The sequence below is a fragment of the Sapajus apella genome, unplaced genomic scaffold (assembly GCF_009761245.1).
Source record: "Sapajus apella isolate SASKATOON/1434 unplaced genomic scaffold, GSC_monkey_1.0 scaffold281, whole genome shotgun sequence".
In the NCBI taxonomy this organism is placed as follows: domain Eukaryota; kingdom Metazoa; phylum Chordata; class Mammalia; order Primates; family Cebidae; genus Sapajus; species Sapajus apella.
This window is the reverse complement of record NW_022437221.1, coordinates 173,572-197,522: the sequence shown is the minus strand read 5'-3', so window position 1 is coordinate 197,522 and position 23,951 is coordinate 173,572. Positions and strand designations below refer to the sequence as shown.

The 23,951-nt window shown below is 61.3% G+C and overlaps 2 protein-coding genes across 4 annotated transcripts in view; one reads left to right on the top strand and one right to left on the bottom strand.

Moving 5' to 3' along the window:
• The window catches only part of HCN2 (hyperpolarization activated cyclic nucleotide gated potassium and sodium channel 2), a gene marked incomplete at its 5' end in the record, with an annotated part of 13,240 nt that extends 6,641 nt beyond the window's left edge, over positions 1 to 6,599 (top strand). The window contains 3 exons of the mRNA XM_032272064.1: positions 3,108 to 3,348; positions 3,513 to 3,677; positions 5,269 to 6,599. Coding sequence (XP_032127955.1) covers positions 3,108 to 3,348; positions 3,513 to 3,677; positions 5,269 to 5,945 — 1,083 coding nt within the window. The remainder of the gene's footprint in view (positions 1 to 3,107; positions 3,349 to 3,512; positions 3,678 to 5,268) is intronic.
• A 51-nt stretch (positions 6,600 to 6,650) lies between these two features.
• Positions 6,651 to 23,603, bottom strand: POLRMT (RNA polymerase mitochondrial). 3 transcript variants are annotated; one of them, XM_032272086.1, is made up of 21 exons: positions 23,451 to 23,603; positions 22,840 to 22,944; positions 18,695 to 19,314; positions 13,937 to 14,067; positions 13,474 to 13,660; positions 12,286 to 12,435; positions 11,773 to 11,937; positions 11,531 to 11,701; positions 11,116 to 11,340; positions 10,071 to 10,859; positions 9,692 to 9,814; positions 9,358 to 9,480; positions 8,993 to 9,172; positions 8,647 to 8,733; positions 8,433 to 8,546; positions 8,299 to 8,354; positions 7,973 to 8,071; positions 7,193 to 7,265; positions 7,001 to 7,092; positions 6,851 to 6,921; positions 6,651 to 6,754 (listed from the first exon to the last, which is right to left on the bottom strand). In XM_032272086.1, exons 1-21 carry the CDS (start codon positions 23,536 to 23,538, stop codon positions 6,705 to 6,707), a joined length of 3,699 nt encoding a protein of 1,232 aa, XP_032127977.1. In that variant the 5' UTR covers positions 23,539 to 23,603; the 3' UTR covers positions 6,651 to 6,704. The 3 variants fall into 3 exon arrangements, with proteins under 3 accessions (XP_032127977.1, XP_032127978.1, XP_032127979.1); XM_032272087.1 differs by having other exon boundaries at positions 8,299 to 8,351; XM_032272088.1 differs by lacking the exons at positions 6,651 to 6,754; positions 6,851 to 6,921; positions 7,001 to 7,092; positions 7,193 to 7,265 and adding an exon at positions 7,318 to 7,898 and having other exon boundaries at positions 7,950 to 8,071.
• Between the last annotated feature and the right edge of the window lie 348 nt (positions 23,604 to 23,951).

Here is a 23,951-nt window from a genome sequence, read left to right as displayed (position 1 = left end):
CCCAGGCTGGAGTGCAATGGCGCGATCTCGGCTCACCGCAACCTCCGTCTCCTGGGTTCAGGCAATTCTCCTGCCTCAGCCTCCTGAGTAGCTGGGATTACAGGCACGCGCCACCATGCCCAGCTAATGTTTTGTATTTTTAGTAGAGACGGGGTTTCACCATGTTGACCAGGATGGTCTCGATCTCTTGACCTCGTGATCCACCCGCCTCGGCCTCCCAAAGTGCTGGGATTACAGGCTTGAGCCACCACGCCTGGCCTAAAATTTTTTTTTAAAGAGATGGGGTCTTACTGTATTGAACAGGGTCGTCTGAATCCTGGCCTCAAGGATTCCATTGGCTCGTCTGCTCTGAGTGTCTCACACACAGCTTCAGTCAAGGCATCTTCCTCCTGGGTTCAAGTGATCGTCCCCCCTCAGCCTCCCGAGTAGCTGGGATTACAGGCACACACCACCACGCCCAGCTCATTTTCATATTTTTAGTAGAGACAGGGTTTCACCATGTTGGCCGGGCTAGTCTTGAACTCCTGACCTCAAGTGTCCACCCAGCTTGGCCTCCCAGTGTGCTGACATTACAGGCGTGAGCCCTGGTGCTCAGCTGAACTGATGGTATTTTCACCAGGTTCATATTTGATGTGACCTTGAATAGGGGGAGAGGGCGTTTTGACAGGGAGGCGTGGTTCTAAGAACATGGAAACATGGGCGGGGCGGGGTGGCTCACGCCTGTAATCCCAGCACTTTGGGAGGCCAAGGCGGGCGGATGCCTTCAGGTCATGAGTTCAAGACCAGCCTGGCCAACATGGTGAAACCCTGTCTGTACTAAAAACCAGCCGGGTGTGATGGTGGCACCTATAATCCCAGCTACTCGGGAGGCTGAGGCAGAAGAGAACTGCATGAACCTGGGAGGTGCTTAGGGTTAGAAAAAAAAGTGAATAGAATATGGAACGCGGGACGTGGAAGCCTCCCTGTGGGCTTTCTGGGAGTGGTTTTGAGCACTCCTGCTGTAGATGTGGACATAACTTGGTAAATTCTCATTGGGCCATTGCTCTGAGCTCCTCATACAGCTGCAGATGGGGTCTGGCCTGTCATCCATCATCTTCTGAGTGGTTTTGGTTTGTATACACAGGGTGTCATTTTCTTATTGAAAAATATTGGGGCCCGGTGCGGTGGTGCACGCCTGTATTCCCAGCACTTTGAGGGGCTGAGGTGGGCGGATCACGAGGTCAGGAATTCGAGACCAGCCTGGCCAAGATGGTGAAACCCCATCTCTACTAAAAAAACTTCACCGGGCTTGGTGGCACGTACCTGTGGTCCCAGCTACTCGGGAGGCTGAGGCAGGAGAATCGCTTGAACCCTGGAGGTGGAGGCTGCAGTGAGCTGAGGTCGCCTCACTGCGCTGCAGCCTGGGTGACAGAGCGAGACTCCATCTCAAAAAAAGAGAAAAATTCCGAAAGGTGTGCATGTGGTAAGGGCACAGCTCGATAGCTAGTTCCTAAAAACCTGTCACACCCACCGCACGGAGCGGAGGCGGAGCCTTGCTGTCCCCTTGTTAAGGGAACTCGCTCTGACTCCCACCTCCATTTATTCATCTAAGGATGGTTCTTGGTTTCCATGTTGATTTTTAAAAAATCACCTGCTCCTTTGACCAAGGTCCATTATGTTGTAGTTTTCCACTGATGTGTGTGTGTGTGATGGAGTCTTGCTCTGTTGCCCAGGCTGGAGTGCAGTGGCACAATCTTGGCTCACCGCAACGTCCGTCTACCGGGTTCAAGAGACTCTCGTGCCTCAGCCTCCGGAGCAGCTGGGATGCCAGGCACACTCCTCCGCCTGTTGGCTGTGGGGAAGGAGCTGCTGTGAGCTCAGTGTGTGGATTGCTTCAAGATCCTGCTCCTCCTTTGGGCATATGCCCAGAAGTGGACTCACTGGGTCTAAGCTTAATGCTGTGGGTTTTTTTTTTTTTTTGAGACACAGTCTTGCTTTTGTTGCCCAGGCATGATCTCGGCTCTCCATAACCTCTGCCTCCTGGGTTCCAGCGATTCTCCTGCCTCAGTCTCTCAAGTAGCTGGGATTGTAGGTGTGGAACACCACGCCTGGCTAGTTGTTATTTTTATTTTTTTATTTTTTATTTTTTGAGACGGAGTTTCGCTCTTGTTACCTAGGCTGGAGTGCAATGGCGCGATCTCGGCTCACCGCAACCTCCGCCTCCCGGGTTCAGGCAATTCTCCTGCCTCAGCCTCCTGAGTAGCTGGGACTACAGGCACGTGCCACCATGCCCAGCTGATTTTTTGTATTTTTAGTAGAGACGGGGTTTCACCGTGTTGACCAGGATGGTCTCGATCTCTTGACCTCGTGATCCACCCGCCTCGGCCTCCCAAAGTGCTGGGATTACAGGCTTGAGCTACCTCGCCCGGCCTGGCTAGTTTTTTGTATTTTTAGTACAGACGGGGTTCCTCCATGTTGGTCAGGCTGTTTTCAAACTCCTGACCTCGGGCGATCCACCCACCTTGGCCAGTCAAAGTTCTGGGATTATAGGCGTGAGCCACCGAGCCTTCCCTTCCCCCCCCCCGCCCCCGCCCCCGCCCCCAGACAGGTTCTTGCTCTGTGGACCAGGCTGGAGTGCCGTGGTGTGGGGACCAGGGTTCACTGCAACCTCAGCTTCCTGGGTTCAAGTCATCCTGCTGCCTCAGCCTCCTGAGTAGCTGAGACTACAGGCACCCACCAGTACACCTGGCTTTTTTTTCTTTTTGTATGTGGGTGGTGGGGGTCTCACTGTGTTGCCCAGGCTGGTCTGGGGCTCCTGGGGTCAAGCAGTCCTCCTGCCTCAGCCTCCCAAAATGCTGGGATTACAGGCGTTAGCGCCACCCCCTGCTGCGCCCTTTGTGATGGGCACGTCCCATTCTGTTCGCTGGTGTTGCCAACGAGGCCTCACATGGGGAAGGAGCAGTGAGCATGTTTTCTCTCGTTCCTGGCGGCAGCAGCTCTGTCCCCTGCGGGCCAAGCCCGTGTCACAGACAAGGAAAGTGGGGCCCGAGAGGTGGGACCCCAACGGCAGGTGAGGGGGACTCGGAGGTCTGCCTGGACCCAGCCCCGCCGCCTCCCCCCCCCCACAGGAGATTGTCAACTTCAACTGCCGGAAGCTGGTGGCCTCCATGCCGCTGTTCGCCAACGCCGACCCCAACTTCGTCACGGCCATGCTGACCAAACTCAAGTTCGAGGTCTTCCAGCCGGGCGACTACATCATCCGCGAGGGCACCATCGGGAAGAAGATGTACTTCATCCAGCACGGCGTGGTCAGCGTGCTCACCAAGGGCAACAAGGAGATGAAGCTCTCCGACGGCTCCTACTTCGGGGGTGAGTGCGGGGGGCGCAGAGCCGGGGGGCTGCGGGCGGGGCCGGGGTGAACCCCGGGAGCCCAGGGTGGAAGGGCCCGCGGTGGGCGCAGGGCAGGGGCCGGGCCGCGTGCCCGGGCAGGGCGGGGGTCCCGCCGCTGAGGACCCCCCGCCCGCCACGCGCAGAGATCTGCCTGCTCACGCGGGGCCGGCGCACGGCGAGCGTGCGGGCCGACACCTACTGCCGCCTCTATTCGCTGAGCGTGGACAACTTCAACGAGGTGCTGGAGGAGTACCCCATGATGCGGCGCGCCTTCGAGACGGTGGCCATCGACCGCCTGGACCGCATCGGTGAGCGGGACGGGCGCGGACGGGGCGTGGCCGGGGCTTCGGGGGCGGGGCCGAGGCTCCGGGGGCGCGGCAGGGGCGGTGGCATGAGGGGCGTGGCTGGGGTCAAGGCAGGTGTGGCCAAGGCTCGAGGGGTGTGGCCAGGGCTTGAGGGGCGGGACTGGGCGTGGTCAAGGCGAGGGGTGTGGCTGGGGTCAAGGCAGGGGTGTGGCCAAGACCTGAGGGGCGTGGCCAAAGCCTGAGGGCCATGGCCAAAGCCTGAGGGCCATGGCCAAAGCCTGAGGGGCATGGCTGGGGTGGCCAGGCGTGGCCGGGCCTGATCAAGGCCTGAGGGGTGTGGGCGGCCCCTCCCGGGTTTCTTTTCCGTTTACAGGCTGGTTTTCTGACCTGTGGTCCTACCGGGGTGCAGTAGGACGGGGGCGAGGCCAGATAGAGCACGGGGTGTTCACACTTGTGCCTAAGGCTCATCTGGCTAATGTCTGCTGAGCACCTGCTGTGTGCGGGGGGTGCTGGGGGTGCAGGGGGCAGATCAGGAGGCCGACTCGGACTCCCAGGGAGGCTTATGGACTGGTGGTCAGATCACACGGTGGGCTGTGTGCCAGCAGGGGAGGTGGGTCCGGTGGGCTTCCCTGAGTTGGGAATGCACAGTGGAGGCCAGGGTGAGTAGGTGAGGCCATGCGGACAGAGGGAAGGGCGTTCCCAGAGTGGACACAGCAGATCCCAAGGCCCTGGGGTGGGGAGGAGGCCTAGGGTCCAGAACCAGGGACGCCTGGAGGAGGAATGTGGGGAGGCAGGTGGGGCCAGACACACAGGAGTCAGTGGGTAGTGAGGAGAGTTTAAATTAGGAGCCTCAGGGGTAGGGTTCTAGGTGGGTGGAGGACCGGGTCTACGGGGGAGGGGGGGGGGGGGTGGCAGTCTCCAGAGAAGGGCAGGGCCCTGACGACGGGATGTAGGCGGCAGGGAGATGGTGGCTCGTGCTGCTGTTAGTGGGAGTGGAAACGAAGACCACGGCTGCAATGCTGGACAGCGCGACGGAGAGGTATGGGGGAGCTCGCCAGTGTACAGTAAGCAGCACTCCACAAGTTGCTCTACACAGTGGGCATGCAACACACTGGGTGTGGGGTGCTTAGGTTATACCTGGTGTATACAGCAGGCACTCAGCACTTGCTGTGTACAGACAGGTGTTGTGGGTATGCCTGTTGCACACTGGAGGCACTAATTACATCAGTGTATACAGTTGGTACACATGCATCCTTGGTGTATAGCGATACCTGCTCCATGCATACAGTAGGCAATAACTACCTGCTTTTTGTATGCAGGTGCTTCGTGCATGCTGGCTGTGCATAGCAGGTGCTCAGCCTGTATACAGCAGGTACTCAGTATCCATACTGTAGGCAGGAGATGTGACATGTTTGCTTATTGTATACAGTAGGTGCTAAATATGTGCTGGCTCTATGCTGCAGCACTCCATGCATCCCCCCTGTATAGAGCAGGTGCTAGATGCCGGGTTGCTGTATCCAGCAGGCGCCCCGAGTGCCTACTGTATGCAGCAGGCGCCCCCTGTGCGCGTGCTGACCACCCCCATCTCCCGCAGGCAAGAAGAACTCCATCCTGCTGCACAAGGTGCAGCATGACCTCAACTCGGGCGTGTTCAACAACCAGGAGAACGCCATCATCCAGGAGATCGTCAAGTACGACCGCGAGATGGTGCAGCAGGCCGAGCTGGGCCAGCGCGTGGGCCTCTTCCCGCCGCCGCCTCCGCCGCAGGTCACCTCCGCCATCGCCACGCTGCAGCAGGCCGTGGCCATGAGCTTCTGCCCGCAGGTGGCTCGGCCGCTCGTGGGGCCGCTAGCGCTCGGCTCTCCGCGCCTGGTGCGCCGTCCGCCCCCGGGGCCTGCACCTGCTGCCGCCTCGCCGGGGCCCCCGCCCCCCGCCAGCTCCCCAGGTGCGCCCGCCAGCCCCCGGGCACCGCGGACCTCGCCCTACGGCGGCTCCCCCGCCGCCCCCCTCGCCGGGCCCGCCCTGCCTGCGCGCCGTCTGAGCCGCGCGTCGCGCCCATTGTCCGCCTCGCAGCCCTCGCTGCCCCACGGAGCGCCTGGCCCTGCGGCCTCAGCGCGCCCGGCGAGCAGCTCCACGCCGCGCCTGGGGCCCACACCCGCCGCCAGGGCCGCTGCACCCAGCCCGGACCGCAGGGACTCGGCCTCGCCCGGCCCCGCCGGTGGCCTGGACCCCCAGGACTCCGCGCGCTCGCGCCTCTCATCCAACTTGTGACCCTTGCCCACCGCCCCGCGCGCCCAAGCGGGCCGGGGGCGGGGCCGTCATCCAGACCAAAGCCATGCCATTGCGCTGCCCCGGCCGCCAACCTGCCGAGAAGCCATAGACAGACGTAGGTAGCCGTAGTCGGACGGACGGGCCGGTGGGGCAGCCCCCTCTGCACCCCCGGCCGTCCCCCCTCATCGCCCTGCGCCCACCCCCATCGCCCCTGCCCCCGGCGGCAGCCTCGCGTGCGAGGGGGCTCCCTTCACCTCGGTGCCTCAGTTCCCCCAGCTGTAAAATGGATGGGGCAGCCCAGTGGCCCAGAAGAGCCCGCTGTGGAGCCCCCCAACCCCCCACGGTGGCCCGCTGTCCGATGAGGATTGTTTTCTAAGTGCAATACTCGGCCCGCTGGCTTCCCGCTGCCCCCATCGCGCTCACGCAATAACCGGCCCAGCCCCGTCACCTGGCGTCCCGCGGTGACCGCCGGGAGCAGCCGCCCGGCTCCCTCCAGCACCCGCAGCGAGGGGCGGGCTGCGCAGGGCGCGGGGGCAAGGCTGGGGTCCCGCCGCCGTGATGAATGTACTGACGAGCCGAGGCAGCAGTGCCCTCCCACGCCCCATTAACCCCCACACCCCCATTCCGCGCAATAAACGACAGCATTGGCGCCCAGCCTGCCCGCGTCTCATTGCTTGGGTGCTCACCCTCCCTGAAGGTAGCCGCTCCGGTGGGTAGCCAAAGAGCTTTATTTTATTTACACAATGGCACCACGAGATGTCAGCTGAAGAAGAAGGTGGAAAGCTTCACACGCTCCAGGTCGAAGGTCCCTGCGGAGGAAGCAGAACGGAGGACATGGGCGGGGACTGGGGGCACTGAGACACCCCGCAGTGAGCACCACCCATGCCAGGCCGCCCCCACCATACCTGGCTTGGGCACTGCCAGCAGCGTCTCCCTCAGCTTGATGTCCTCCAGATGCTGGGAGAGCTTCTGGGGCCTGGGTCGGGAAGCATGGCAGGGTGAGGCGGAGGGCAGCGGGGAGGGGGTCCTGGGTGCCAGGTCGGGGGGCACCTCACCTGGAGCTGCAGCAGAACCGGCTGATCAGGAAGCTGGACAGGTCCTGCAGGATGGGCTGGCTGTGCAGGCGGACGAACTGCTCCCGGCACACCTGGCGGGGGCGGGGGAGCAGGAGTGAGGGGCTGCCCAGGGACGATCAGGCAGGGTCTGGGCCCCACCCATGGTTCACTGAGGCGTAGATGGGGGGTTACCTGATTCATGATGGGGACATCAGCCGCGTGGGTCCAGAAGCAGTCATGCACAGAGACGAAGGTCAGGCCCTCCCTGAGGCAGAGCAGAGAAGCTCTTGAGGGGAGGGGAGGGGCACCCGCACGGCCACCCGGCGGCCAGCTTCCTGGCCCTGTGCCCCCAGCTTCCTACGCTCGGCCCCTCCACTTGAGGTCCTGGGAAGCCCACCCTCCTCCAAGCCTCCAGGCCTTACCCCAAACAGGCCGTGCAAAGGTTCTCAAAAGCCTCTCTGCCCCACACCAGACACCGTCCAGGCCGCTACCAGCCTCAGCTTCAAGGGCAGCTGTGTTCTCCCCTCCTGCCGGGGCCACCACCCCCCCATCACAGATGTTCCCACCCCCCATGGCTGGTGAATTCTGCTGGAACCTCCACATGCCACAGATCAGGCCACACACTGCAGTGCCCACCTAGAAATGCCCAACAGGAAGGGGCAGAGCCACGCTCGACTCGCCCCATCAGGCCACAGGAACCTTCCCACCCCACCCCCGGCGAGGAGAGCTTACAGGGTGCACGTTTGGGGTGCCCCACTGTCCCCGGCACACAGCACAGCCTCAGAGCCTTTGCACAGGCCTCACAGACACAGCAGATCCACTCCCCCCAGTCCCTGCCCTCCAGAACTGTACCCTCCTGGACCTGGCCTTGCCAGCTGCACCTGGTAGCCAGAACAGGCTGGCACACAGGCCTCTGGGAAGACAACAGCACCCACCCTCCCGGCCACGCCCACCTCTCCCGGCCGCGCCCACCTGTAGCAGTGCAAGGCGGTCAGCATCATATGCGTGGAGTCCAGCGAGTGGATGAAGTTGGGGGGGAACCCGTTCCTCTGCTTCAGCTTGTTGGGCTTCCTGGGGATAGAATGGGGGTCAGAATGCACCCCAAGCCTAGGGACCCCCTAACTGCTGTCTCCGCTGTGGGCTCCCCCCACCAACCCCCCAGCCCAGGCCACCCCCTCATTCACTGGTCACTGTCTGCACTGTGGGTACCGTTATCTCCACAGCCTGGGCCCCTCCAAACATGACCCGTCTCCACTGCAGGTGCCCCCCAAACTCCCCAGCCCAGGCCCCCAACTCACAGGCTGCTGTCTGCGTTGACAGAGTAGGAGACACTCTGAAGCCCACCTGTGCCCTGCTAAAGGAGAAGGAAGGGGCCTGTGAGTCCCGCCCGAGGCCCAGCACAGCTGGGGGACGGCGTGGAACACGCACTCACCTTGATCTTTATTTCCTGGTGGTAAGGCTGGATGATGGGGATGCCCAGGGGTGTGACCCACTCCACCGCTGAGCCCATGTGGGAGATGAGGCGGGCGCTCTCAGTCAGCCAGTGCTGCGGAACACAGGCCGTCTCAGGGCGGGGAGCTCAGGCCGGGGCTGCCGTCCGCCTGGTCAGGGAACCCGGTCAAGCAGGGGCAGAGGCCAGGACGCACCTGGATGGCCCGGGAGCCCGAGAACATCTCCTGCAGGCTCCTGAAGACCTGGCGGACGAGGTACTGGGAGGCCTCCCACAGGAACTCCTGCAGAGGGTGGGCGGCAGGAGGGGGTCCCTCAGGGGCGGCCCGTAGACGCCCTCCTCTCCCACTGCACAGAGCAACTGAGGCCCAGGGCCCAGGGGTTGGGGCCTGACATGCAGGCGGTCGGCAAGACACTCCCCAGCCCTAGCAGGCAGCCAGTGGTCTGGGGCAAAACCATCTGATTTTCAAGTGGCAGTGAAACCGTCAGATTTTTAAACGGCGATGAAATCAACACGGGACCCAGCACCGAGGCCTGGCACACCTGGGGAAAGTCACTCAGCTCGCGGAGGCGCTTCTCAATCTGCAGGCGCCCGCCATATCGTGTGACCCCGTACACCACGGTCATCACCGTCTGCTTCACCACCTTGCGGGTGACGAAGCCCTCCAACACCTGCGCCACCCGCAAGTCACGCCTGGCGTCCTGCCTGCGGAAAACCTCCACCTGCATTGTGGGTTGGGGAGCAGGTGCTCAGGGTCCACGGGGCACCCATGGAGCCTGGGCAACATCTGCCTGGGAACACCACATTCTCAGGACAGGCCAAGGCACCCGCATGTGGGCAGAGGCTCCAGGCCCACACCCCTGCCACACCAAGATGCCACCGGGGCAGGTAGGAGGGCACGCCCCACCTGCGCGGCCACGTCACTGTACACGTCCTGCGGCACGTCTGCGGGCTCCAGGTTCACAGAGGCGGCGCCCACACTGTCCCGGCCCAGGGCGGCGTAATGCTGCAGGCCATTGCAAGAGCCATCCTGGTGGGGGGAGCGCAAACGGGACACTGAGGCTCAGGGACGTGCAGGGGCCCCAACAAAGTCCCCAGGTGAAGCTGTTACCAGGGGCTTGCATGCTCCTGGGAGAGGTGGGTGGGCTGGCCCCGTTAGAGCCTCCCTGAGAAGACACCACAAGGAAGGTGAAATCTCACATCCTCAAGTTGAGCCCCAGGCCCAGGGCACACGGCCTCACCTGATGGACGGGGAGGTGGGAGACGTAGGCAGCAGGGTCGGAGGCGCGCACCGCCTTCGCAATCTCCATACAGCAGGCCAGCGTCTGCCAGGGTTCCTCTGAGTCCATCCACCACTTCCGGCCCTGTGGAGACAGGGGCGGGGGGACAGTGAGGTCCGGCGGAGTCCCTCAGCCCACTGGGGGGCTGTGGTATGGGGACACAGGAACACGGGGTGGGAGGGGGTGGCGGGGAGACGCACATGTGAGAAGGGGGCCTGGGACCCACGTGGGCAAGAGATGGGGGCGTGGCTGGAACATGTGGGCTGCGGATGGACGGGGCGGGGCAAATGTGCCCAGAGGTGCCTGGGGAGGAGGGCGCATGCCCAGGTCCCGCCCCTACCGTCATGGGATGGTCCGCGGAGTCCAGGATGTCGCCCATCACCTCCTCCGCGAAGGCCCGGCGCACCTGCAGCGGCTCGCGCTTCTTGAGCCCCGTGAGGTTGACGACGTGGATCTTGAGCCAGTCTAGGCCGTGCGGGCCGAGCGGGCGGCCCTGGGCGAACTCCAGCAGGGCCCGCGCCAGGTCGTTGCCCAGGTGGTTGAAGTGCGGCGGGCAGGGGTAGGTGCGGCCGCGGAAGTCCATGTTGTGCGGCAGCCAGAAGACGCGGTCCCGCAGGTGCGCCGCCAGCGAGAGGCGGTACAGTGCCTCCGCGCGCAGGCTGTGCATCTCGCGGGCCTCCTTCAGGCAGCGCGCCAGCTCCCGGCGCAGCTCCGCCTTGTGCACCAGCCCGGTGCTGGAAGGCAGGGGGACCTCGTGCGGTGGGGCCACCTCGGACGGCCGGGCCGGCACACTGAGCTTGGGGCAGCCCTTGTCCTGGAAGAGCTCCAGCACCACATCCAGCACGCGCCCGTTGACACGCCAGGCACAGTTGCCCAGCTGGGTGAGCGTGTCCAGGGCGCCGTGCAGCGCGGCGGGCGGGCACTTTTCCAGCAGCCGCTGGTGGTGCGTGGTGCCGTCCACCGCACGCATCAGCTTGGTGGGGCTGAGCAGGAAGGCGCCGGTGTGCGGTGAGGTCCAGGGCAGCGGCGGGCATAGCATGGGCACGTCCACGGCCTCGAAGGTCAGCGTGGGCTCCGCGGCCGTGGCCAGCAGCTGCACGTAGGCCGGGTGCGGCTTCAGGAAGCCGATCTGGGGTGGGACAGGCATACGGGTCAGGGCCCCAGGGCTGGAGCCTCGCTGCCCCCGCCCCTCAAACTCGGGGGAGAGGGGCCGGCTCCCCAGCCAACAGGAAACAGTGCGGAAGCCACCTCTAGACACGGAGGGACAGCTGTGTGGACCCTCAGTGTGTCTGGAGTCCCGGGAGGTGCCGACGGCCGCGCTGGGGCCAACCCCCAAACTCAGGAGGGAACTGCTGCCTGGCACCGGCGGCCCAGAGCACGCGCACCTGGTAGACGTTGCGGAAGGAGTACACGTGGTAGAGCAGGGGGACGAGCCGGGAAGTGCCGCGCAGCTTGCCCAGGTCGGACGGCATCTTCGTTGCCTGCACCAGGATCTCCGCCAGCAGCCTACCCAGCTCCACCTGCACCAGCAGGGGCCAGGGCTGCTCCTGCGGAGGTTCCGACACCCCAAGCGCCTCCCAGTACTGCCGCGGCAGGCAGGGCTCGGGCACCTGTGGGGCAGGGCGGTTGGGAGAGCTGGGCACCAGGGCCTCCCCGACGCCCGTGCCTGCCCCCCACTGCGTGGGGCCCTGTCAGCCCCAGCGTAGAGAGGAAGAGGCTGAGGCTTGGGGATGAACCCAGCTGCCCCAAAGAGGGAGGGCGCCCCACCACCACGGCCCCGCAGGAGGAGGGCGGGCTCACCTCGGTGTCCGAGGCCAGCAGGTGTAGGTACCGCCTGTAGTGCCTCTTCAGCGCCTCCACCTGGCCGCTGAACTGCTGCCTCTGTACCTCGTGCCGGCCGAAAGTGCGCGCACCCAGATCACGGGCCAGGCCCATGAAGGACTCACCCTGGGTGGGCAGTGCCTGCAGGGCCTGCGGGAGGAGACCGTGAGTGCCCGCCTGCCCGCCCTGCCCGGGACCCGGCCGCGCGGAGGAAGACGCACCTGCAGGAGCATGTGCACCATCTCCTGCTCGTCCAGCAGACACAGAAAGGGGAACATCGAGGGCAGGCCCCTGTGCGCCTCCCGCTCCAGGCGGTCCTTGGTCTCCTGCAGCGCCTCCAACAGCGCCTTCTCCCACTGCAGCCGCAGGAGCTTCAGGGTCTCCCGCTGCGGGGGATGCAATGGCCCGGTTAGCCCCGTGGCAGCTGATGGGACCCAGGCTCAAAAGACAGCTCCCTGGAGAGGCCTCATGGCCCTCAAGGTCAGTGGAAGGTCCCTGCGGCATGTTCCAGGCAGTTGCTACCCTGGCCGGGCCTCTGCCGGCTTCCGTGCGCCTGAGGCAGCCAAGAGCACAAACCGCAGACGGCCAAGACCCAACCTCGGGACCCCACAGGCTGTCCCTGAGCAGCAGCCAGGCTCACACCCCAAGTCCCACATGCCCAGACCCGGGGACCAGCAATGCGGAGCTTAGCCCCCGGGGTGGGGACACCTGCGGGACCCCGGCTCGGTCCCTACCGCGTGCCTGACTTCCTTGCTTTCTGCCACAGGCTTCTCCACGGACTTCACGCACACGGTGCTGGCCAGCTCCACGTGGAGCTGCTGCGTGAAGAGGTCCCACAGGGTCTTCAGGGGCAGGTGCAGCTTCGGGTAGGACACGGGACCATCCTGCAGGGACGGGGCAGTGAGCCTGGGGACCTGGCCCCAGGGGACCCCAAGGCGTCACGCCTGCACTGGCTCCCGCGTCTCCTGCAAATTGCTGGCTGCCATCGCTGACACCAGGGAAGGCGGGTGTCAGGGGCGGTGGGCACAGTGCCAGGGGCGCAAATAAACGGCGACCGTCGGCCCCTCAGGACGGGATGCTGGGCACCATGGGGGGGGCAGTGCTGGGAGCCGGCAGAACCTGGGGAGACGGTTGACTGCGCCCCCAGATGATGGCCATTTCCTCCTCAAACTGGGAACTGCGTTACCCATCCAGAAATAGATGAATTAAAAATAGTAACTAAAGCCCAGCGCTCTGACGATCAAAGGCACACGTCCACAAGGAAAAGCTTGTACACAAGCGTTCACAGCCGCATGAGTCACAGTAGCCGAGAAGCAGAAGCGACCCAAGCAACCATCGCCGGACACAGCACGGCCATCCGCGCGCAGGAGCATGGCTCGGCCCTCACCCAGGCCGCCAGGCTCAGTGGGAGAGGCCACACACAAAAGGCCACGCGCTGTGTGGCCTCCCATTTATGAAATGCCCAGGGCAGGCCGACCCAGAGACGAGGAGAGGACGTGTGGGGGCGGGGGAGGGGACGTGTGGGGGCGGGGGAGGGGACAAGGCTTCCTTTTGGGATGACCTAAAGTTCCGGAGCTAGACAACTGTGACTGTGCTGAAATCGCTGAATTACACCTTTAAGGGAGTGAGTTTTATGGCAGGTGAATCATACCTCAGTGAAAAACAAGCCCAATGCCTGCACCCGGCGGCCCCACTTGAATGCCTGCTCTCGCCTGCCATCTTGCCCTTCCTCCATGATGCCCGACCACCTCGTGCCCCTGGCGCCCACAGCCTCAGGGCCAAGACCGTCCCAGCTCTGGCTCCTTCAGTCTTCTCGGAGGACAAGAGGAGCCCAGGGCCCCGCCCAGGTGAGCCCCGAGCACCCCCGCAGGGCAGCTGCGGGACTGAAGTCGGGGCGTCCGCTGGGCCCCGCCGCGGCTCACCTTGGCATACACGTCCCTGAGCAGCTTCGAGGTGTTGACCGGGGACAGCGGCCGCTCCGGGACTTTGAAGGTGGGCTTGGCCTTCAGCACGGCCTTCAGGACAGCGGCCCGCTCCGCCTCGCACAGGGGCACTGCGGTGAAGATCTCCTGCAGCTTCAGCCCCTCCCGGCTCATCTGCTTCAGACACCTGTGGGCAGCAGAGGCCTGCTGGAGGGACAGGGCAGCCCCACAGGGCTTCCATGGAGTGGGGGACGCCGCCTGACCACCTCCTGCAGACCCTGCAGGACTCAGGATCAGGGCAGCCCCACGTGCAGCTTCCACGGAGCCTAGGGGCGCCTTGTGACCACCTCCTGCTGATCCTGCAGGCCTCTGGGAGGCTGTGAGGTCCTCTGGGGGTCCCCAGTCCAGGCACCGTCCCAGAACTTGAGTCCCGGCAGGAACGTGGAGGTGGGGTGGGGCCTACCTTTCGATGGTCCCAACGTCCGGGTCCTGCCGCCCCATGCACTGGAGGGCGGCCGCGTAGGAGACCAGGTCCGGGCTGAAGCCAGCATCCTTCACCATGATGAACACATACAGCAGCTCCCTGAAGGCGCCCTGGGGACCAAGCCAGGCGAGGTCTGGGGGATCGGCCCAACCTCCACATCGCCCCTGCTCCCTGGAGACCGTTCCCTGCAGCCACCAGCTCAGGAGGGGCCAGCTGGGCCGACAGAGACACGTCCCCCTAAGGTTCTCACGCAAAGGCTCCACTGCAGAGGCCGCATGGACAGCGGGTGGGGCTGTGGGGGGCTTGCCTTCCTCTGGGAGGAGGCTTGTCAGTCTTTTTAAGTTTCCTTCTTTGAGAATACAAATGTGACCAATGTGGGGTTCTAAAACTGACCCCTTCTGCGGACAGCCTGCCTACAGCTTCGACGACCGCGCTGCTCTCTTCAAAGCACTTGGCTTTGCTGTTCTCTGGGGCTTCTGCCTTCTGCTTCGTTCATTTCTGTTTTAATTTTTCTTTTTCTTTTTTTTTTTTTTTTTTTGAGACGGAGTTTCACTCTTGTTACCCAGGCTGGAGTGCAATGGCGCGATCTCGGCTCACTGCAACCTCCGCCTCCTGGGTTCAGGCAATTCTCCTGCCTCAGCCTCCTGAGTAGCTGGGATTACAGGCACGCGCCACCATGCCCAGCTAATGTTTTGTATTTTTAGTAGAGACGGGGTTTCACCGTGTTGACCAAGATGGTCTCGATCTCTTGACCTCGTGATCCACCCGCCTCGGCCTCCCAAAGTGCTGGGATTACAGGCTTGAGCCACCGCGCCCGGCTGTTTTAATTTTTCTAACTTCCTTTTTCACCTGCTGGCTTTAGGGTGAGTGGGACCTTTCCTAGCTTCCTCAGGTGAAGGGTGATGAATCTGGTCTGAGATGTTTCTCTTTTTCAAGACGGAGTCTCGCTCTGTTGTCCAGGCTGGATGCAGTGGTGCAATCTCATCTCACTGCAACCTCCGCCTCCTGGGTTCAAGCCACTCTCCTGTCTCAGCCTCCCGATTAGAGAGTAGCTGGGATTACAGAGGCACGCCACTGTGGCTGGCTAATTTTTGCATTTCTAGTAGAGACAGGGTTTCATGATGTTGGCCAGGCTGGTCTTGAACTCCTGATATCAGGGGATCCGCCCCCCTCAGCCTCCCAGAGTGCTGGGATTACAGGCATGAGCCACCTTGCCCAGCCTTGTGTTGTTTTTTTTTTTATGATGTGGAGTTTCACTCTCATTGCCCAAGCAGGGGATGCCATCTCGGCTCACCGCAACCTCCGCCTCCTGGGTTCAAGCGTTTCTCCTGCCTCAGCCTCCTAAGCAGCTGGGATTATAGGCATGTGCCACCAGGCCTGGCTAACACTGTATTTTTAGTAGAGTTTCTCTCTCCATGTGGGTCAGGCTGGTCTTGAACTCCCGACCTGAGGTCATCTGCCCACCTTGGCCTCCCAAAATGCTAGGATTACAGGTGGGAGCCACCCATGCCTGGCCCAGCCTTGCAGTCTTAAATTTCCCTTGCAATTTCTTTTCCTTTTTTTAATCTAATTTTTTCCTCGTATTCGTTTTTCCTGAGATCCCTGTTCTGGGCAATCTCTCCTTTGACCCAGTGGCTGCTTAGAAGTGGTTGTCTTCTACTCTAACAGACTATTCCAAAAGGAAAAAAATCCCCAACATCCTCCCGTCCCATCATCTTGCAGCCCCAGCTCAGGAAATGCTGTGACATGAGGTGGCCACAATCAGAGACCTGGGTTTTAGGGCGGTTGTCCAAATGATGGCAGCTAGTGGCCTCAGCTGTGTGTGCCCGGTATACCTCAACTGGCCACACAGTCACTAAACTTAAATACTCAGTTCTTCCCTTTCACCAGCTTCGTCTCAAGTGCTCAGGGGCCACACTAACTTTTGTATTTTTAGTAGAGACGGGGTTTCACCATGTTGACCAGGATGGTCTCGATCTCTTGACCTCGTGATCCACCCGCCTCGGCCTCCCAAAGTGCTGGGATCACAGGCGTGAGCCACCGCGCCCCACAACACCACCCTCCTAAACAACCAGCGGGTCAGAGGAGCGTGCAGCGGCTCACGTCTGTGATACCGGCACTTTGGGAGGCCGAGGCGCGACCATCGCCAGAGGTGAGTTCGAGACAGCTACTGGCCAACGTGGAAAATTCCCAACATCACAGAAAGTCCGACTGGATGGCGCTCATTAGGATATGTCGCTGGGAGCAGTGGCTCACGCCTGTAATCCCAGCACTCTGGGAGATCCCGAGTTCGAGACCAGCCGGGCCACCTTGGCAAAAGCCCGTCTCTACTAAAAATACAAAAATTAGCTGGGTGTGGTGGTGGGCACATATAATCCCAGCTACTCAGGGGGCTGAGGTAGGGAGAACTGCTTGAACCTTGGAGGTGGAGGCTGCAGTGAGCCAAGATCATGCCACTGTACCCTAGCCTGGGCTACAGAGTGAGACTCCATCTCAAAAAATAAAATAAAATAAAAATAAAAGTAGTAACGCCTTAAGCTGGCTAACACGGTGAAACCCCGCCTCTACTAAAAATAAAAAAAAAATTATCTGGGCATGGTGGTGCACACCTGTAATCCCAGCGACTCAGGAGGCTGAGCTTGCGGTGAGCTGAGAGGGCACCACGGCACTCCAGCCTGGCAACAGAGCAAGACTCCATCTCAAAAAAACAAAGCAAAGAGGAAGGTGATGCCTCAACAAGACAAGCCACGCCTCGGATTGCTGGCCGTCCCCAAACGCTGGCAGAGGCAGGAGGGACCGTCTGCTCGAGCCTCTGGAGACTCCAGGTCTGCAGACACCGTGATTTCAGACTTCTGGGTTCTAGTGCTGAGAAAGAGTGAATTTCGGCCACATGAGCGGCCGGGTTTAGGACACTCCGCTATGGCCGCAGGCAGATCACAAAAGCGCCCAGTTACGGTGCCCGCTCTCTGCTGAGGGAATTAGGATTAGGGGGCTTGTGACCTTGGAGTTAAAATACACGACTCTCATCCTCGGGATCCCGGAGTTTAGTACACCTGCGGCAACGGTGAACACGGCGGCAGGCCACCTCGGCCTCGTGCAAAGGGCACTGCTGCCTGCACGTCAAGTTCTCCACCACGAACTGGTCTTAATGTTATGAAAACATCCCAGGTTCACCCAAGTATTAGACACTCTTTTACTGCTGTTTCTCAAATTAGGGCTGAAGGATCATGAGGTGGGAGAATGCTGGGTACGTTTTCTCCCTTGAAAGGGTCTGAAAACAACACCCTCATTTTTTTTTTTTTTTTGAGACGGAGTTTCACTCTTGTTACCCAGGCTGGAGTGCAATGGCGCGATCTCGGCTCACCGCAACCTCCGCCTCCCGGGTTCAGGCAATTCTCCTGCCTCAGCCTCCTGAGTAGCTGGGATTACAGGCACGTGCCACCATGCCCAGCTAATTTTTGTATTTTTAGTAGAGACGGGGTTTCACCATGTTGACCAGGATGGTCTCGATCTCTTGACCTCGTGATCCACCCGCCTCGGCCTCCCAAAGTGCTGGGATCACAGGCGTGAGCCACCGCGCCCCGCACCACCACCCTCCTAAACCACCAGTGGGTCAGAGGAGCGTGCAGCGGCTCACGTCTGTGATCCCGGCACTTTGGGAGGCCGAGGCGCGACCATCGCCAGAGGTGAGTTCGAGACCAGCCCGGACAACACGATGAAGCCCCATCGCTACTAAAAATATAAAAATTAGCCAGGCGTGGTGGTACGTACCTGTGTTCCAGCTACCCGGGAGACTGAGGAAGGAGAACTGCCTGAACTCGGGAGGTGGAGGTTGCAGTGAGCCAAGATCACGGCACTGCACTGCAGCCTGGGTGACAGAGCAAGGCTCTGTCTCAAAAAAAAAAAAAAAAAAAAAGGAAACCAAAAAACTGCAAGGGAAATTAGAGAATGCTCCAGATGAAGCACAGAGAAGACAAGGGGGTGGGGTGGGGGCAGGGGGCGGCTAAAGCTGTGCTCAGGGGGAAGTGACTGTGGAGAACACCCACGTCCACAAAGGTCACGGCACAGCAGTCCCACCTTCCACCTCGGGAGACCAGAGCAGAGCCAAGTCAACCCCAACACCAAAGCCTCCTCCTGAGGAGGGGTCTGCAGGCTGCTCCCAGGGGCCGAGAGCACCCCTTTCCCAAGGGGTTCATGAGGCCTGAGAAAGGCCGGAAGGAAATGCGTGAAGACAGCAGCAGGATTCCTCCCTACTTTTTGGGTCGCTTTCAAAATTAGTTTGTGAGTCACACGTGATTTTTTTTTTTTTTTTTTTTTTTGGGGACGGAGTTTCACTCATGTTACCCAGGCTGGAGTGCAATGGCGCGATCTCGGCTCACCACAACCTCCGCCTCCCGGGTTCAGGCAATTCTCCTGCCTCAGCCTCCTGAGTAGTTGGGATTACAGGCACGCACCACCATGCCCAGCTAATGTTTTGTATTTTTAATAGAGACGGGGTTTCACCATGTTGACCAGGATGGTCTCGATCTCTTGACCTCGTGATCCACCCGCCTCGGCCTCCCAAAGTGCTGGGATTACAGGCTTGAGCCACCGCGCCCGGCCGGTCACACGTGATTTGTGCTTGAAGAGCCTAAAAGGATTATTAAGGCACAAAACAAAGGACTTGCACTACGGGCGAGCAGAAAGGTCCGGTCTACGTGAGGGCGAGTCCCCGGCTCCGGCTCCCGCCGCACTCACCTGCCGCGCCCAGCCCAGCATCACAGTGTTGTACATGTCCAGCGTGAGCAGACTCTGACTCTTCCCCTTGCTGTGGTAGGTGACCAGCAAGTGGTGGGCGAGGGACTGGTGGCCAGTGAGCAGGCAGCACTTGAGGAAGGCCAGGATCTTCTGCTGCCTACTGGTGAGCCGGGTCTTCAGCTGCTGCCCCTGCTTCTTGTCCACGCTCAGCTTCCGAGGGGCCTCCTGCAGCACCCGGGCCAGCTGCTCCTCCCAGGGGCTCTCGGGGGCCTCTTGCACGCAGCCCTGCAGGCAGGTGGTCAGCTGCTTGCTCAGGAGCCGGGGCTCCACATACAGGCGCTTGAGCTCCGACGTGAAGCCCGGGTTCTGGGCCTGCCTCTGCAGCTGCTTCTCCAAACGCTGCCTGCGCATCTCCCGGATGCGCTTATCCTTGTCCAGTTTCTTTGCCCAGTGGACAAAGAGCACTGGGGTGGCGCCCTCGGCCCCTGTCTGGACCTTCGTTGGGGGCTGGCAGCCACCATCTCCGCTGCCGTGTTCTGGGAGCCGCGCCACATCCACCCTGTTCACCGTCACCTCTGACACGCTCTCAGCCTGCAGCTGCCGCACCCGCGCCTGGAGCACTGAGGGGCAGAGGGCGAAGATGTGAGGGGCCCCTACGCAAGCACCGACCTCTCCACACCCCAAGCTGGGCCAGGACGTACAGGCGGCTGACCTCCCTGGGTCCCGAGGTGTGGACTCCACGTACCCGCCAATGACAACGTCCTAAGGTCACCTCGCCCCTTTCCAGACACACGCACCCCACCGCCCTGCCCACGCCTCTCTACCTGAGCTGCTGAACTCAGCAGCCCAAACAAACTCCCACCAGAATCCGCAGCACGCCTCCCGGTCACCGGCCACTCCAACCGCCCAGGTGCTCAGGCCTGGAACCCCAGTGTCTCTGCACCCTCCCTCCACCGCTCCTCAGGACATCCTCCAAGCTTGCCTCCAAAATGGATCCACATGGTCCCTCGGCCCCCACCTCACCTGCTCCTGCCCCTCTCGCTCACTCCAGCCCTGACGGTCCCACGGTCCGGCTCAGGCCGCCGCACAGGCTCCCAGGACCCCGAACAGCCTGCTCCCTCGCGCTGCCTCAGAAAGGCCCTCAGCTGGTGGAGGCCACCCCGCACATGCTCCTAGGCTCCCAAAGTCTACACTGATGGACGCCAAGTTAGCAAAAGCTGAGCCACTGCTCCCAGTGGAACACAAGACTCCTGCTCATGCCGCCTCAGGTCACGTTTTTCCCAACCAATCAAAGCATAGGCATTTTATGTCTGTTTAAGGAAAACTTACCGCAAATCTATTGCGGGCTGGGCACTGCAGCTCACGCCTGCCACCCAGCACTTTGGGAGACCGAGACAAGATCACCTAAGGTCAGGAGTTCGAGAACAGCCTGGCTAACATGGCGAAACCCCATGTCTACTAAAAATCCAAAACATTAGCCGGGCGTGGCTACTTGGGGGCAGAAACTGCTTTAACCCAGGAAGCGGAGGCTGCAGTGAGCCAAGATCGTACCACTGTGACCCAGCACGGGCGACAGAGCGAGACCCCATCTCAAAAAAAAAAAAAGTTGAAATGGGCCAGGTGGAGGGCCATGCACCTGTGGTCCCAGCTACTCCAGAGGCTGAGATGAGACAATCACTGAGTCTAGGAGTTCCCGGCAGCTGCGAACCATGATCACGCCACCAGGCTGCAGCCTGAGACGGAGCAGGACCCTGTCTCAAAACAAAGATTGCTGAGCCAAGGGTGGTGGTTCATGCCTGTCATCCCAGCACTTTGGGAGGCCAACATGGGCAGATCACCGGAGGTAAGGAGTTCGGGACCAGCTTGACCAACATGAAGAAACCCCGTCTCTACCAAAAATACAAAAAACTAGCTAGGTGTGGTGGCGGGAACCTATAATCCCAGCTACTCAGGAGGTGAGGCAGGAGGATCGCTTGAACCTGGGAGGCAGAGGTTGTAGTGAGCTGAGATCGTGCCACTGCACTCCAGCTGGGCAACAGGAGCGAAACTCTGCACCCCCAAAAAACAAACAAATAAAACAAAAATTGCTGAAATAAAATGAAAAGACAAGTGTGATGTCCGCCCTCAGAGTGCTCCAAAACCCAGGAGATACACTAAGTGGTGAGAGCTTTTAAGGCTGGAATGTGTTGAGAAGAATGTGGCATGGTGGGGGCTGCACGGGGACTGGTTTCCTCCTGATTGGTACCCAGGCAGCGCGGTTTTCCCACCACATCAGATGGGTAACGTGAAGCTGTGACGAGGTGGGGAGGGCATGTGTCACACATGAAAGCCCAACCAAGGCCTGGCATGAAGGATCACGCCTGCTTTCCGGAGACTTTGGGAGGCTGGGGTGGGAGGACTGCTTGAGCTCAGGAATTTGAGACCAGCCTGGGCAACACGACGACACCCTGTCTCTACAAAATATTTAAAACAGCCAGGAATGGTGACGCACCTGCGGTGAGCTGTGATCCTGACACTAAACTCCAGCCGGGTGACAGTGGGTGAGACCCTGTGTCAAAAAACATATTTACAGGCGCTGTGGCTCATGCCTGTAACCCTAGCCCTTAGGGAGGCCAAACCGGGCAGATCACCTGAGGTCAGGAGTTCCAAGACCAGCCTGGCCAACATGGTGAAACCCAGTTTCTACTAAAAATACAACAATTAGCTGGGCATGGTGGCTCACGCCTGTAAGTCCAGCTATTTGGGAGACTGCAGGAGGAGAATCCCTTGAACCAGGGAAGCAGAGGCTGCGGGAGCTGAGACTGTGCCACTGCACTCCAGCCTGGGCCACAGAGTGAGAGCTGCCTCCAAAGTAGTATCAGATGAGCAAGAGAGAAAACGACGTTACCGGTGAAGCTGCCGGTTCCCTGTGCTTGTGTCTCTGTGCACTGGAATTTTCTGTAACAGGCTTTTTTGCCTTTTTTTTTTTTTTTTTTTTTTTGTTGAGACGGAGTTTCACTCATGTTACCCAGGCTGGAGTGCAATCGCGCGATCTCGGCTCACCGCAACCTCCGCCTCCTGGGTTCAGGCAATTCTCCTGCCTCAGCCTCCTGAGTAGCTGGGATTACAGGCACGCGCCACCATGCCCAGCTGATTTTTTGTAGTTTTAGTAGAGACGGGGTTTCACCATGTTGACCAGGATGGTCTCGATCTCTTGACCTCGTGATCCACCCGTCTCGGCCTCCCAAAGTGCTGGGATTACAGGCGTGAGCCACCGCGCCCGGCGCCTTTTTATTTTTATTATCAGTTTTTTTTGAGACGGAGTCTCGCTCCGTTGCTCGCGCCATCTTGGCCCACTCCAACCTCCGACTCCCTGGTTCGAGCAATTCTCCCGCCTCAGCCTCCAGAGTAATGGGGACTACAGGCGCACACCACCACACCTGGCTAATTTTTGTATTTTTAGTAGAGATAAAGTTTCACCATGTTGGCTGGGATGGTCTCGATCTCCTGACCTCATGATCTGCCTGCCTCCGCCTCCAAAAGTGCCGGGATTACAGGCGTGAGCCACTGCGCCCAGCCGGTTTTTTCCCTTTTCAAAGGCTCTCCCATTTCTGCCTTCCACCTGGCTGGCTGATGGACACATTCAGGAGGTAGGGCAGCAGCACCGGTGGAAAGCAAGCCGAGAGACGGCATACCCCCCCCCGCCTCCCTCCGACACCACCGGCCAGGCCAGGCCAGGCCAGGCCGAGGACCTGGCACCGCTGGACCCGGGCTGTCCCTCACAAGCCCCGCAGTCATCCAGGCTCCATCAGGCGCCCACCCCCAGAGAGCCAGGGCAGGCAAGCGCAATCAGTTCAGGGTTCACGTCCTGGCTTTGCACATGTGGCCTTGGGGGGGGGGGGTCTCTCCAGACATAACCTTGGGCTTCACCTGTGTCTCTGGAAAGTGGAGTGGGGGTACCTGATGAGGTTCTGGGAAGGGGAGATTATGAGAGCCCTAGGAGCCTGCTCGGCAAGGACCGGGCCCAGGAGCGGCGCAGGAGGTTCCAGCAACGCCGTCTGTGCGGGTCCTGGGACCGGAGAGGCGGAGACCGCCCTCAACCTGTCTGAGTCTGAGCCTCCGCCTTTCCTCCGGGCAGCAGGGTTCGCGTGGGGCGTCGCGCTCACCCTCCAGCAGCTCCACGTGGCCCCAGTCCTTCCTGCGGTCTTGGTCTTGCTCCCGGGGGCTGGCGGACGAGCTCCTCCGGGGGCCGCAGAGGCCACCGAGGGTCCCTGCGGGAGAGACGAGGGCGGCTGAGGCGTGGGGCGTGCGGGCGGGGGTCTCCGTAAGGGCAGAAGCCGCCGGGTGGAAGAGCGAAACAGCGCTAACCGCAGCGGAAGCTCGCTGAGCACGGGCCTGAGGTCGGAAACGAACCAACAGAGCGAAGGTGGAAAGGGCCCCGGCGCGGCCAACGCGGGCGCAGAGCCGCGGGGAAAGGGCGCCCCGCACTCCCGGTGCAGTGGGTCAAAGGTTAAGAGCCCTAAACCCCACACGGGGGGTCAGGAGGCCACAGAGCGAGTCAAAGGTCAGAGTGCACTGAGCAGACTCGGCCGGGAGAGCGGGCAAGGGCGAGCGGAAAGCGGGGCTCGGTCGACGGACCCCAGCCGCAAAGGGTAAAGGGCAAAGGTCAAAGCGCCAAAGGCCCCCCGGAGCGAGAACAGCCAAACATCACGGCCGCACGGGGAGGAACGGCCGCGGCGTGACCCCCGGGCTGCCTGGCCGTCTCCCTTCGCTTTACCTTCTTCGGCGGGGAGCCCTGGGCGGCCGCAGGGCCACAGGCCCCGTCCGAGACGCGCCGCACGGCGGCCCCAGAGAACCGCCATCATGCACGAGACTCCGGGCGCCGCCGCCGCCGCCACAGCCCGCGCCTGCGCATGCGTCCACCCCGCCTGCCGGAAGTTGTCGTTTCGTGGCCGACGGCGGCCGCAAAGGGACGAGCGGCCGGAAGTGCACCTCCAGAACTACAACTCCCAGGATGCAGCGGGGCTCGAAAGCGCAGAGGCATGCGCCGGTGGAACGCTCGGATTGGCTACTCTCGCTGTCTTCAAGGAGGGGGCGGGACAGAGATTGCCGTGGTAACTGGGGGTGGATTCTCAGGCTGTCTTCGCGAGGACCTCAGCCCGGAACATGCTTTCTCTTTTTCTTTCTTTCTTTCTTTTTTTTTTTTTTTTTTGCAACCTCCACCTCCCGGGTTCAAGCAATTCTCCTTCCTCAGCCTCCCGAGTAGCTGGGACCACAG

Excerpts from the sequence above, each read along its gene's own strand:
- POLRMT (XM_032272086.1), bottom strand. The coding sequence starts at position 23,538 with ATGATGGCGGTTCTCTGGGGCCGCCGTGCGGCGCGTCTCGGACGGGGC. Across the intron at positions 19,315-22,839 it reads CCACGTGGAGCTGCTGGAGG|TGCTCCAGGCGCGGGTGCGG; the intron begins GTGAGCGCGACG and ends TCTGCCCCTCAG. Across the intron at positions 7,266-7,972 it reads ACCGCCTTGCACTGCTACAG|GGAGGGCCTGACCTTCGTCT; the intron begins GTGGGCGCGGCC and ends GCTCTGCCTCAG.